The 13,952-nt window shown below is 47.4% G+C and overlaps 1 protein-coding gene across 1 annotated transcript in view; it reads left to right on the top strand.

Annotated features, from left to right (window-relative positions):
• The first annotated feature begins 993 nt into the window (after positions 1 to 993).
• Positions 994 to 13,952, top strand: part of WDR91 (WD repeat domain 91) — a 28,040-nt gene continuing 15,081 nt past the window's right edge. The window contains exons 1-6 of the mRNA XM_047095831.1: positions 994 to 1,132; positions 2,664 to 2,843; positions 3,395 to 3,602; positions 5,174 to 5,256; positions 6,243 to 6,373; positions 7,461 to 7,626. Of these exons, the coding sequence (XP_046951787.1) occupies positions 1,010 to 1,132; positions 2,664 to 2,843; positions 3,395 to 3,602; positions 5,174 to 5,256; positions 6,243 to 6,373; positions 7,461 to 7,626 (891 nt within the window). The 5' untranslated portion in view covers positions 994 to 1,009. The remainder of the gene's footprint in view (positions 1,133 to 2,663; positions 2,844 to 3,394; positions 3,603 to 5,173; positions 5,257 to 6,242; positions 6,374 to 7,460; positions 7,627 to 13,952) is intronic.

Genomic DNA, 13,952 nt, shown 5'->3' with positions numbered 1-13,952 from the left:
AAGTAAAAAATAGGAAGTGAAAGTACCTCACAGTCTCACCTCTTAGACAAAGAAACCCTAAGTGATGAGTGTATAATCTTCCTTAAGTTTTAAAATGTACACACAAACACATAACGCATCCCTCTTTTTTTTTTTTTTGGTAATGTTTATTTTATTTTTTGAGAGACAGAGAGGAAGAGCATGAGCCAGGGCAGAGCAGAGAGAGGGAGACACATTATCTGAAGCAAGTTCCAGGCTCCGAGCTGTCAGCATAGCTGATGCAGGACTCGATCTCTCAGGAACCATAAGATCATGACCTGACTTTGACCTGAGCGGAAGTCGATGCCTAACTGACTTAGCCACCCAGGCGCCCCATCCTTTTTTTTTTTTTTTTTAAACAAGAAACTGGACCATAGTATACACACTGTTCTGAAATTTGCTTTCTTTTTTCCTAACAGTGTATCTTGGTTATCTGGCCGTGTAGTTGATTACTCTTATTAATGAAAGTAAGGTTTTCTCTAGAACTCTCTGATGACTCAAACTGGTTGTGTGACTGCACGCAAGTCACTTTACCTCCGGACTCCAGACTCCAGTTCCCCTTATTTGTAAAACGAAGACACGGCACAGAGGATTCCGCGATGGAATGCCAATGAGCAGGGCACCTCACCCCCTGCCCGCCTCGTGACTATCTGGGATGTTCTCCAAGGTCCAACCCTACTTGACTTGGACGGCAGCCGCCACTTTCAATTAACTCAGATCACAAAGCCGGCGCCAGCGACGCCAGAAAACCCAGGCGAGCAATGGGTTTTCCAGCCGCTCATCCCGGAGGGTGAGGCTGACGGAAGCGGCTGGGCATGGCTGGGGGCGGGGATGGGGAGGGGCCACAGGAGAGCGACGCGCGGTGCGTGCGGACTGATAGGCGGGCCGCTGCGTGACGTGCTTGGCGCCCGCGCCGGGCCCCGCCCCGCGCGGCCCAGGCCCCGCCCCCACTCCTTCGCCAGCGGCGGCGGCTCTCGGCGCTGGCGCAGCGATGGCGGAGGCCGTGGAGCGCACTGACGAGCTAGTCCGGGAGTACCTGCTGTTTCGCGGCTTCACGCACACGCTGCGGCAGCTGGACGCCGAGATCAAGGCGGACAAGGAGAAAGGGTTCCGGGTGAGGGACTGGCGGGCGCGGCGCGGGCAGAGGCGGCCCCGAGGGAGACCGGAGCGGCTCCCCCACCCCAGCACTGCCCTCCGGGGCGGGAGTGGCGCTGTCACCGCGCCGGGGGACTGTCGATATCAGCGCGTCTGGCCCTCTCCTGACACACGAGGAACTGAGGTCTTGAGAGAGAACGCGACTTACTGAAGTTGCTCAGCGAGTCAGGAGCATCGCTGAGGCTGGAGCCCAGGTGCCCTGACTCCTGGTCCAGGTCGCGGTCCTCCGCTCCAGCCTCCCAGCAGGTGCCGGCCTGTTGGCCAGGATGGAGATAAAGGTTTTAGGAGCTAAGGATGGGTAGATAGTTGAGTTTGGGCAACAGAAACATTCAAAAGTTGGCTTCCGATGTCATTGGGAGCAAAGGGGTCTGCAGTCGAAAATGTCAGCTGGGTTCAAATATCTTTTGGTGTTTGTTAAAAATGGCTTTGCCGGTGACTTATTGGCAATTTGCCCCTGCAGTTGAGGAGAACCTTGCTGTACGTTTTAAAACATTATATTTCCCCTGCTCAGATGTGATTTTTTGTTGAGAAGTTCTTGGAGTTTGTGTGTGATTTGTGTGTTTGCTGACTCTAATTGGTGTTGGCAGGTGAACTGTGAGAGAGGCAGTGAGCTAGTAGCAAAGAACGCTGGGGGAGGTAGGAGACCTGAGGTCTCCTCTTGCCAAAGTTAGTGGTACTTAGTGGCAAAAGCAAATCATTTCAGCTCTCCAAGCCTCAGTGTCCTGCTCTGTAAAATGGGGATGTTCCTGGGACACCTGGGTGGCTCAGTTGGTTTCGGGGCCTCTTGATTTTGGCTCAGGTTTTGATCTCAGGGTTGTGGGATTGAGCCGGGGGGCTGCGTGGGCATCCCTGCTGGCTTGTGTGCTCTCTCTAAAAAAAAAAAAAAGAAAAAAGAAAGGAAAAAAGAAATGGGGATGTTTGATTGGTATTGGCATCTAAAACCTTTTACAGACTGTGTACTCTGGTGTGATTTCTCACAAGGAGGTGACTTCTTTGCCTTTCACTCTGAGCCACCGCAGGGGCTGTGGTAATACTTCCATGACTTGCGGGGGTCAGTCAGTGCTTCTCTCTGGGAGTCTTGGACTCCTGGAATGCCGGAGCTAGGAGGAAGATTATGGAGGTTCTCTCTTTTTTTGTGTGTTTTTTGAAATCTTAGGCATCCGAGACCACAGAGTCGAAGTGACATTGTCAAGTTGGTTGAGTGAGACAGACACAGATCCAAGACCTAGACCTCCTGCTTCCAGGGCCAGAGGGCTTTTACCCTTGAGCTTTCCATGCTTGCTGGAGGGTCAAATCCATATCTAACATCAGGAAATAGCTCAAAAGCTATTACGTTACTATGTTTTGAATGTTTTCTAGATTGCTGATTTAGAAAAAATTCTCATACTCGAAGCCCAAGCAAGAGGAGAAAGGTGTATTCACTGTGTGAGGTGATGGGAAAATTCCCTCTTGTCCTTCACCATCACCTCTGTCCCATGTTTCTCCGCCAGGTGGACAAGATTGTGGACCAGCTGCAACAATTAATGCAGGTGTATGACTTGGCTGCCCTTCGGGATTACTGGAGCTACCTGGAACGTAGGCTCTTCAGCCGCTTGGAGGATATATATAGACCCACCATCAACAAGCTGAAAACCAGCCTGTTCCGCTTTTATCTCGTCTACACGATCCAGGTGCTTGTCAGTTCAGGGATTCCTCGGAGAGAGTTCTTTGATCCCGAAATAGATTTTAACTTCTGGGGAGACCTGTCTGTGTTACTTTGGGAGAGGGTGGAACCGTCACAAGGCAAATTATTTCTTGACTGTTTTCCTGGTTTTTTTTCCTTCTCATGTGTAGATCATCTGACTTGTCTTCCTCATTCCTGTTTCCTCTCGTTTTCAGCACATAAGCCTGGGTGGTGTTTTAAAGAATATAAGTAGGTGGGTTAAAGCTTGGGGAATAAAGATTATAGCCTACCCGGGGGAATAAGTCACTTAGATTATTTGAAAATCAACGAAGAATTAATGTTTTTTAGGGTGGCTTTTATCTTCAGGACTTCAGTTTGAACGAGCTTCTTTAAAATTATAAGGAACTTGAGAAAACAGTGATGTCATTTATTTTATGGAGTTTGTAGACTATATTTGGCCACTTACCTGGCAGGCTGATACCCAGAGGCTGATGAAGAATCTTACTTCTGGACGTCTGTCTCTTCCCCCTTCTTGCTACCTCCTCATTGTCTTGGCAGACAAACAGAAATGACAAAGCTCAAGAGTTCTTTGCAAAGCAGGCCACAGAGCTCCAGAACCAGGCTGAGTGGAAGGATTGGTTTGTCCTGCCCTTCCTGCCGTCCCCAGACACCAACCCCACCTTTGCTACGTACTTCTCTCGACAGTGGGCCGATACCTTCATTGTGTCCCTGCACAACTTCCTGAGCGTACTGTTTCAGTGCATGCATATCCTTTCAGCTGCCTGGGGCCGGGGGCCTCCTCTGAGGCTTCCAGACAACGTGATCAGTCGCTGCTGCTCTCGATGCAATTGCTTCTGCAAAATGCCCAAAGACGGCTGTCATGTGTTATGTGAGGGGGCTGGACAGATTGTGATTATTTTTGTCAGTAGGCCAGGAAATCGTCGACCTTCGTCCGGACGCTGCTAAACAGCTGATGGGCATGAGCAGGGACTGCAGTGGCAGTGGGGGACAAGTGGCTGGCCCTGGGAGGAGCCCTCAAATCGGGCTGAGCAGGGGTTGCTGCTGCTTAGCAGAACTGGCCAGCCGAGAACACCCTTTCCGTGCGTGCCCTGTGCCCCCGAGGATATTACTTGCCTCTGTTGAGATTAGGTAGCAGGTCAAAATACTTCTTGGGCTAGAACTTCCTTCCTGTGTTTGCATTTGGGTCACACTCTGACAGTGACCTCAGAGTTCCTCAACTTGCCAGAAAACAGAGCAGTGGTAGCAATATACGTATGGGTATTGAAGAGAGAGAGAAAGAATATTGATATTTATAGCCTACCCTGTTTACCATTTTGTCATGGAAAGCCTGCATTTTTGAGGCCCAGGAGATCCCCATTGCTCATGCTCTCTAGGCTAGAATTCTAGAGGAGGAGAAGGGAGTCCGGTTTGAATGGAGCTGCTTGGTGAGTCACTGATAAATCGGGTGTTGTAGAGGCCCGCCCACGGGTGGCCATTTTGGCCTCTGGGAGGGGCACCGTTTGGTGGAGGTAGGAAGGGTGCCCTTTCCTTTTGTATTGTGGGTCTGGGTGTCAGTTCCACTCTTGCCGGGTACAACTGCTCCTTCTGCCCCCTGCTCTTTCTCCTGAGGACTTTCAGGCTCAACTAGGAGGGGGCTCTGCCCAGTAGCATTTTGCATGACCATGTGGGCCTTCTAGGTCTTTTCGGTGTAGGACAGTGCCCTGCAAACTAGGTCACATACATTTGAGCACAGTTCACGTTCCCAGTACTGAGGCCCTGCCTGCTTTGTGCTCCTCCTGACTGAAGCAGTTGAGGGTTGTTGGGAAGGACTGACCCCCTGATCTAGAATGTGGATATTCATAGGATGGCATGTTACTGTCCAATCTGCAGAAAGCTCTCTGTTCAGTCTCAACCTTTGCTAGGGAGAGGTTCGGTCTGGGGAGGGGAAGGCCATGTGGCCGAGCCTTCGGCCCAGCTGGTAGACCAGCCGGCCCCTGGGGTGGCTTCTAACTGAGTGTCTGCACTGACCTTGCTACAGCTTAGACAGGCCGTGAAGTCCACTGAATGCTTGCTCTTTCCTGCTGGTATTTGGGAGAACACGCTCAGGGTTGGGTTTATGTCCTTTCTGTGGGCTGACCAGCCAGATTGTTATGAGTGTCTGTATGTCTGAAGAAAGGCCAGAGCCGGCATCAGGGGAGGGACTTTCATACAGCCGTGGAGGGCCAAGTCTGTACTCTGTTCCCTCTGACTTATGTTCAAGGGTTTTGCTGCTGGGTCAAGAGTTTGGGAAGGACTTTTAATCATTTTCAGTCAGTCTTTTTCTTTAACTTTGTGCACCTGTACCTGTGATTCTGAACTTTGATGCGGAATGCCAGAGGACCAACCAGGTTCAAGAAGAAAATGAAGTTCTTCGCCAGAAGGTCGGTTCTGAAACACACTTGCTTCTTGGGTAGAACTTCTGCTTTTCCTGTGTGAAATGAGGTAGTGGTGGTGGAGGGCTGATTAAAAATAGGAAAGCACTGATCTCAGATGGAGGTGAGCCACCAGAAAGTCAGTATGGGAGATTTGGGGTCTGGAGCAGTCTCTGAAAACCAGAGGCCAGGTTCATATTTTGAGTCCTGTGTATAGCACGAAAAGCATAACAATGGTAATGAACTTTCAGAGGAGAAGGACCCATGTGCTTTCATGCCTTATAACTTTTGTATGTCTCTTTCATACTTCCAGTCCTTTTCCATATACATCCACATCTATGGTGTTTACAGCCCAGATATGAATTAATTGTTCTGCTCAGCTCCATGATCCTCTAGGTGTATAAAACAATAGAGCCAGGGGACCCATATTTGCCTTTGCATTTTGTCTGAGGAGCATTTCTCTGTCCTTGAAGTTAAGGCATCTGTAGGTCTTTTTTTTTTTTTTTTCCAGAAAAAGGAAGATTATAAGCTGTTTACATTTTGGGTGCATGTGCCTATGTAATTTTTTTTTTCCAGGCATAAAAGTCAAAAATGCTGAACTTTACTGAAAAAAATTTTCCGTGAGAGTTCCAGAACCTGATTTTGTAGATTTTATAGATTCCAAAGAGCAAAGGATGGCACGGAGCTCTTTTTCTCAATGAATTCAGGAAGAAGCAAGTCAAATGATACAAAGAAAAAAAGTGGGATTTGTGTGTCTAACAGTTGTTGTTTTCTCACCTCATGGTGGTCAAGTAACAGGTGCCACTTGCCCTTTTTCCACCCCCCCGCCCCCCGACCTCTGCGGTGAGCAGAGGGTGAGACGGGCGTCCTGGGGCTGACGCCCAGTGTCCTTTTGAGCCAGTGCAGTTGAGTGTTGGATGTGATGTGTCTCATGCGCCTTGGCAGAGGGAAGGCAAGGTGAGTTTACCACCCGACTCGTCCCCACCCCTGCGCAGCTTTTTGCCTTGCAAGCCGAAATCCACCGCCTGAAGAAAGAGGAGCTGCAGCCAGACGAGGAAGAGGCCTTGGTCCAGCACAAATTGCCTCCTTACGTCTCCAACATGGACCGCCTGGGGGACTCAGAACTGTGAGTGTGTGCCCGCTTCGGGGGTGGGAGGGCCTCCCCCTCTCCCATCTGCCCCTGTGCTCTCAGCTCGCCCCGGCCCTCTCACTCCTGGTGACAGGGAATGGCCAGAGAGCCTCCTTGGCCCTCGCTGTTCCTGTCTGAGCTTTCTGAGTAAGGTCCCCTGGCCTTTCGGGCCCCCAGCCTCTGAGCCCGCCCCGAGGGAGGGGGACTGCACATCCAGATGTGTGCAGCAGGGATAAATAAACCCGACGCTGTCGTGCAGCCTGGGGAAGTCTGTGTGTTGAAAGGGGTGCCTCAAGGGTGAAAAGGTTGGCACTCAGGAGGCGGTGGAAGCATGCACCTGTCTGAGGGCTTGAAGAGGTAGGCAGATGGGGAGAGAGGTATCTGAGCGACCTTAAAATATAGCAAGTTAAAGCAGAAGTCCCAGGTGATGCTAACGGTTGTAGCCTTGAAGAACCCAAGGCACACAGTGGTCACCCAGCCATGGACTGGTGAGTGAGGATGCAGATCCAGGCAGGCGTATTCCACACCTGCACGTGGCCAAGGGCTGTCCCAGGAGCAGCTGGTCTGGTTTCTGAGCTAGCAGGGTCTGGTGGAAAGCAAAGGCAAGCCAAAAATGTAACTTAAACATTTTTACTTCAAGTAAAAAGAAACAAGTGAAGGTAATTTTATGATATATTTTATTTAGCCCCATATATTCAAAACATTTCAACATGTGATAAATGTAAACAAAGTATTGATGATGAGCTATTTTACACTCTTTTTTCATGCTAAGGCTTGCATTCTGCTGTGTGTTTTGTACCTCCAGCACGCCTCAGTCTGGACCAGACACATTTCAGGTGCTCAGTGGCGCATGTGGCCAGTGGCCATTGGCCCGCACAGCTCTGAGCTTCACCACGGCCCTGCACACTTCACCGCTGTGCCAGATAGGCTGCTGGCTCCCTTGGGTACAAGAAATAGTACCGAGGATAATGCCGACTTAGAGCACAGGCGTGTGCCCCTGGAGCCGTCCACAGCCCAGGAGGCCTGTGCTTCGGGTTTCCCCAGGTCCCCTCCAGCCCTGTGACCTTGTGTGTCTGCTTTCCAGAGCCATGGTGTGCAGCCAGAGGAGCACTTCCCTCTCCCAGTCGCCTCGAGTGGGTTTCCTGTCCTCGTTGCTGCCTCAGAGTAAGAAGAGCCCCTCGAGGTTGTCACCTGCCCAGGGTCCCTCGCAGGCTCCGAGCTCGGCCAGGAAAGAGCCCTTCAGCAGTCAGGTGAGCACACAAGACCTGCCTTTCTAACTCCTTCCTGGAGGCCCTTGACCTCTGACTGGGCTCTCAGACCCACGTCAAGTGCGGTCTTGATTGCCCTGTTGTTAGGACTGATTTCTCTGCTGTGCTGATGAGATTCCTATATTCACATCCCGTCCGCTTTCTTCCTCCCTCCCGCCTCTCCCTCATGCATAAGCGATGGCTCTGCAGGATGAGGGCATAGATAAGACCATAGTGGGGGATCCGAGACAGTAAGGAGGGAATCCACTTCACACATCCCGCGCCTACCCGCGTCCCCTCTTCTGGTCAGAATTGCAGGTGTCGTGGGCAGAATGAGACAGTAGGCAGGTGTGTGCTGCTAACCAAGGGTTGAGACAGGTCACAGCCCCACGTCTCACCCAGAGGGACCTTCACCCAGCACGCTGCCGCTCTCTGGCACCTGCAGTCCCATTCCAACCGTCAGAGGTCTGTGACACCCTGCAGGGGAGTGGGTACATGGCCGCGATGAGGAGTGTGCTTGAATCTCTTCTCTTTTCTCATAAATTCCTCTGAACTCCTGAAGGCTTGTGACTGGGATTTGGTGGCTCAAGGGTGAATTCGAGCCATTCTGGAATTTTGAATTTTTGGTGATATAAAGTGGTGTGTAGAGAAAGAGTAAATTAGAGTTACTTCTGAATCAGTGTATTTCTTCTACAAGTTGGTATTCACTGATTCAGCAAAGGACTTTTTGTTATTTTTCACTTTTATAGAAGCTTGCAAGAGAATTCTTTTATGCCAGTTCACACCCCAAACAGCCGTGGGTCCCACTGAGTAGTTTTCCTGTTAGAGATGGTCAGAATTCATTGCTTTCCGCAATGCCTTCCAGAGTGAAAGTTTGACAGACCCACAGTGACACTCCGTTGCTTGGGCAGGGACCCTTTCTCTTTTAATGTATTTTTTTTAAGTTACAGGTAAAGTCAGTTGTCATAAAGTCTGCCTTCCTCTCCTACCTCCCCTGGCTTGTGAACAGTTGCAGGTTGGGGCCGCCCTCTGCGGCAGGGAAACGGGGGTCTACTCCAGGCCGCCATTGGGACGGCGGGGCTTTCAGCACAGCCCTTGGCTTTGGTATTTCTGTTGAAGCACAGATGCTGAGCAGGACACTGGAGAGGAAAGAGTGCGGGCTCGGGAGGCCAGCGGTGTACTTTCAGCCCTGGCTCCTTGTGTCTCATCCTTGCTTAGATCGCTTGAACTCACCCCGATTTGCCTGGGCTGATACTAATACATAATTCTCGAACTGCTACAAGAGCCCTCGGTGTATGCAGGGCCCGGCACATTGCACACAGTACATCTTAGTAGTGCTAGTTGTATTAGTGAAGGTACTGGCCTACTTGGGCACCCGACTCAGCCCTGAGACCTGAGGTGCCAGCAATGCAAAATGATTGTCACCTGGCATTCATGAGGCCTATGGCAGTCAGAACAATCCTGGTGATTTCCTATGGCTATTTTTCTGAATTCCAAACCTGAAAATTCAAATTCCAGTTACATGGAATGTGGCTGAGTAAGTTTTACTGTTTGCTTTGCAGATCTCTGTCACAGTGCGATATTTTCTAAGTGTAATAGACGATGCGTGGGATGCTAGGTCTCTTGAAAAATGCAGGAAATCATGAAATTCAGTTTCATTAAGTTAAAATGAAAGAAAACACAAGGATGGGTTCCTTGGGGTTAAGCCGGTGGCCTTGTTCTTTATGAGCTCAGGATGTAGGTGTCACATGGTGAGATTGGAATGGGATTGGGAACTTTTTGTGCAGTTCGTGTTCAAGAGATGAGGGTAAGAATTTGTAATTTGCGGCAGGCCACGTGGCTTAGTCAGTTAAGCATCTGACTCCTGATTTCGGCTCAGCTCGTGATCTCCCAGTTCCTGAGTTCAAGCCCCGCATTGGGCTTGTGCTGACAGTGTGGAGCCTGCTTGGGATTCTCTCTCCTTCTCTCTCTACCCCTCCCCTGCCCACCCTCTCTCTCTTTCTCTCTCTCAAAAAAAAAAAAAAAGAATTTGTAATTTGCAGCAGGCAGTCCTTGCCTCTAAAATATATTCAAATAGAACTTGGGTCACTGTGTGGCATATTAACAGAGCAAAGGTAGCTCTCTTTCCGTTTCATGAATGGAGGTGATAGATATCTCCATCTGAAAAATCCAGTGGTTGTGGGTCACTTGCGGTTTTATTAATTTATTAACTAGACTCAGCATTCAATTCTGAAAACAACCTGAACTTTGAGGTTCAAGAAAATCACAAAATTTTAGAGTTAGAAGAAGCTTAAAGGTCATCTGGCCCCCCTTCCAATTGTATAGAGGAGCACATCGGATTGATTGCCTCCTGTGATGTGGAGCTCACTACTTGCCCATGTAGGGATGTTTGCCTGTTAGGAACCTGTTTGTAGAAACCTCTGTATAATTATTACTTGCTAATCTTAGCTTTGCCCTTTGAGCTACGTCGAATAAGGCTTCTTATTAGGACACTTCCTATCTTTCCATGTGAAGCACTCACTGTTCATTCTTCTCTCTCCCCTCCACTCTTTTTGCCATATGATGTGATTTCTAGACCCCTCACCATCCTGCACCCCTTCTCTGTGGGACATTCTGGTTTTTTAATTCTTCTGTTACAATTGATATGCTAAATTTGAGTGTACAACTCAGATTGTGCGCTCTTACCAATAGCAAATGCAGTTAGTTGTGTGATCACTTCCTGTGATTTTAATGATGCATAGCTTTTAATTTAGTAGAAAATGACATTGGCTTTTTTAATAAACCACGTTGCTTTGTTAGCACATTTGAAGCACCTAGTCTTTTTCTCACTGTTGCCACACCAGAGCTCTCTTTCTTTTTCACTAGTGAATAAGCAAACAAAAAACATAAACTGTGTTATTAACTTAGCAATAAAAATGATCAGGCCTTTCCTGTTTTAAATGTTGTTTATATGTAACATTGTAAGTTTCAATCCCATCAGCGTTTTGCCCACTTGTGATGGGTCATTGTAACTGAAATGTTCGTGGCATTGTAGGTGGTAAAGTGTATGGTGATGCGCTCTCTGTGCTTTTATGAATCTGGAGGCAAAATGTAAGAAGCAAGCGGACATAACTCTAAAACCACAGCTCCCAACTCTTCTGGGGTGTCCGTTACAATAGCACCTGAGGGCAGCTCCCCCCTGGCTCATGCTGCCTGCGCTTTTGCTCCCTCCTTCCCTCCAGCCATGTGATACCACTTCTTCCTCACCCACTCAGACTGCGGTCGTCACAGAGACAACCTCTCATTGGCTGTAATGTAAAGAAAGCAAACTTCTGTATTTGTAATTCTTATTAGTATCAAATTACTAATAAGCCGTCAGTGACAGCTGCCCCTGGGGCTGTGTCCCCGGATTGTATGGGGATGGAGGACAAGGGGGTCCTCTTCCACGACCCTTGTTCTATAATTTTATGTGTTATGAGGGCCTGTCTTCTGGGTGGCTTTATTTTTACTTCAGGTGAGACCAGATTACTGGAATTTGTGTCCTGCCCCATTTGGATGACCACCTGGTAAACACTATTCAGGCCAGTGAAAATTCTGTCTTTCTCCAGAGAGAAATGCAAAGGCAAAATGATGGAACATAGGTTAAAATATCTCTTCTGGGGGCGCCTGGGTGGCTCAGTCGGTTGAGCGTCCGACTTCGGCTCAGGTCATGATCTCGCGGTCTGTGAGTTTGAGCCCCACGTCGGGCTCTGTGCTGACAGCTCAGAGCCTGGAGCCTGCTTCATATTCTGGGTCTCCCTCTCTCTCTCTCTCTCTCTGCCCTCTCCGGCTCATGCTGTCTCTCTCTGTCTCTCAAAAATAAATAAACACTAAAAAAAAAAAATTTAATATCTCTTCTGAACTGTAGGAGACAGGTAGGTTGTGATAGAACATGACAGAATTTAATCTGGGCCATTTGGACTGTTCTATAACTCTGGTAGTTGAGACTTTGATGAGGTTTGCTCTTACAACTGTGGATTACCAGTATTATCACAATAAACATTGTTGGAGTTATGTATGTTTGTAGCGAGACACAAGTTTACTTTTTTTTTTTTATTTTATTTATTTATTTTTTTTTTTTAATTTTTTTTTTTTCAACATTTTATTTTATTTTTGGGACAGAGAGAGACAGAGCATGAACGGGGGAGGGGCAGAGAGAGAGGGAGACACAGAATCGGAAACAGGCTCCAGGCTCTGAGCCATCAGCCCAGAGCCTGATGCGGGGCTCGAACTCACGGACCGCGAGATCGTGACCTGGCTGAAGTCGGACGCTTAACCGACTGCGCCACCCAGGCGCCCCGACACAAGTTTACTTTAACCTACTTATTAAAGTGTTTTGTGGAGAGCTGCATTCATCAGCTTTTAGCACCTTATTTTTTGTTGGTGTTGTTCACCCTTCTTTAGTGAATAACTGAGATCTATTTGAGGGAGAAGTTCTCTTTAAGCAGGATCTGACAGGTCACGTGTAGGTCCATAGCTCTCTTGCTGTAAACTACCCTATCGTGAAGAAGGTAGTTCTTCTTAATTTGTCGTAGTGCCTTTTGTTAACACCTGTTGGAATTTTCATTTTGGAGTATGGTCCAGCCCTTACCTGATGATCTACTGGATAGCTTCCCTGCCATCTTGACTAGGCAAACACTGCCTTTGCACTTCTTAATGTTGCATTTCCTGTCCTTGCTGGGGAAGCACTACACGTGGCTTTTGTGTCAGCTAAGGGAATTTGAAGTCCATCCCAAGCCTCTCTATTCTATCAGTATGCGCTAATTGAACGCTGTTAAGACTTAGCACTGAAAAGGGAAAAGACACCATTTCTCCTATATAGTGGGCGAGTAAGGGAAGAAAAAGAGTGCCACAGAGTACCTGCCTGCCCTCTGTAGCATTTCCCCCCCTTCGTCTCCAGGCTGGATCCCCTGTGGTCCGTGTACTTCCAGGGCATGAATGCAATAGTATATGGATTTTTTTCCCTTTTCTTCTGAGATATCCAGTGTAAAGATCTCTTGGTCAGGTTGATTAATCTGTCAAAAGTGCATAATAGTTGTTCCAGGCTTTTTGAGACTTCCTCACTTGCCCGGATCCCATTATTTTGGAAAATAGCTGTCAACCTGGGAAACTGATCTTCCTTCTCCTTCCACTGCTTATGTAGCTAGCTCTAGGGTTGCCAAAGCCACCTTTTATTCAGAAAACATGGCCTCGACTGCCGACTTTTTTGGTCTTTTCTATCAAAATGTTAGAACTTTTAGAGATATATTTTGGAGCTCTCCTTTTCTAAATTTGAGCCCTCTTTTTCTCTTGATAAATGTCTATTTTATCTTTTTTAAAAACTGGCTGTTTATTGATCATTTATATTGTCTTTTTAGTCTCTATTTCATTAATTTTAATTCTGATCTTTATTATTTCCTTTTTCTAACTTTGGGCCTCATTTGTTTTTCTAGTTCCTAAGGAGACTGTTCATTTAAGATCTTTCTTTTTTCTTAATATAGGCATTTATTGCTATGCACTTCCCTCTTAGAACTACTTTGGCTGCATCTCATAGGATTTGGTATGTTGTGTTTCCATTTTCATTTGTCTCAAGATATTTTTTTAATTTCTCTTTCGATTTATTCTTTGATCCATTGATCAGGAACATGTTTAATCATCACATATTTGTGAATTTTTAAATTTGCTTCTTGTATTTGATTTGTGGTTTGATACTGTTGTGATGCTTGATATGATTTCAGTCTTCTTAAATTTGTTAAGACTTGTTTTGTGGCCTAGCATGATCTATCCTGGAAATGTTTCGTGTGCTTAAGAATGATGTGTATTCTGCTTCTGTTGGAATATTCTATGTCTTTTAAGTCCATCTGATATAATGTATAGTTCAAGTGCAATGTTTCCTTATTGATTTTCTCTCTGGATGGTATCTGTATTGTGGAAAGGCAGGTACTAAAGTCCCTAACTATTATGCATTGCTGCCTGTTTCTCCCTAATGTTTGCTTTTTATATTTGCTCCTTTATATATTTATGCTCCTCTGTTGGTGCATAAATACTTAAAAGTATCATATCCTCTTACTGGATGGACCCCTTTATCATTACGTAATGACCTTCTTTGTCTCTTATTACAGTCTTTTGCTTAAAGTCTATTTTGTCTGATGCAAGCATAGCCACGCCTGTGGAATTCTTCAGTCTGATTTGCCCTGTTGATTGGAGATAGAGGAATCAATGGATTGGTGTAATGAGGCCTGGCACCATTGTGTCACGTCTCAGGGAGTGAGTACTGCCCCCCCGGGACCATGTGAAGTACGCCATGGTTTCAAGACCTCTTTGTTAACAGT

Source organism: Lynx rufus, unplaced genomic scaffold (assembly GCF_022079265.1).
Source record: "Lynx rufus isolate CCGP_SWC_20201006 ecotype Redwood Valley unplaced genomic scaffold, mLynRuf1.p SCAF_4, whole genome shotgun sequence".
Classification (NCBI taxonomy): Eukaryota; Metazoa; Chordata; class Mammalia; order Carnivora; family Felidae; genus Lynx; species Lynx rufus.
This window is presented reverse-complemented; position numbering and strand designations above follow the sequence as displayed.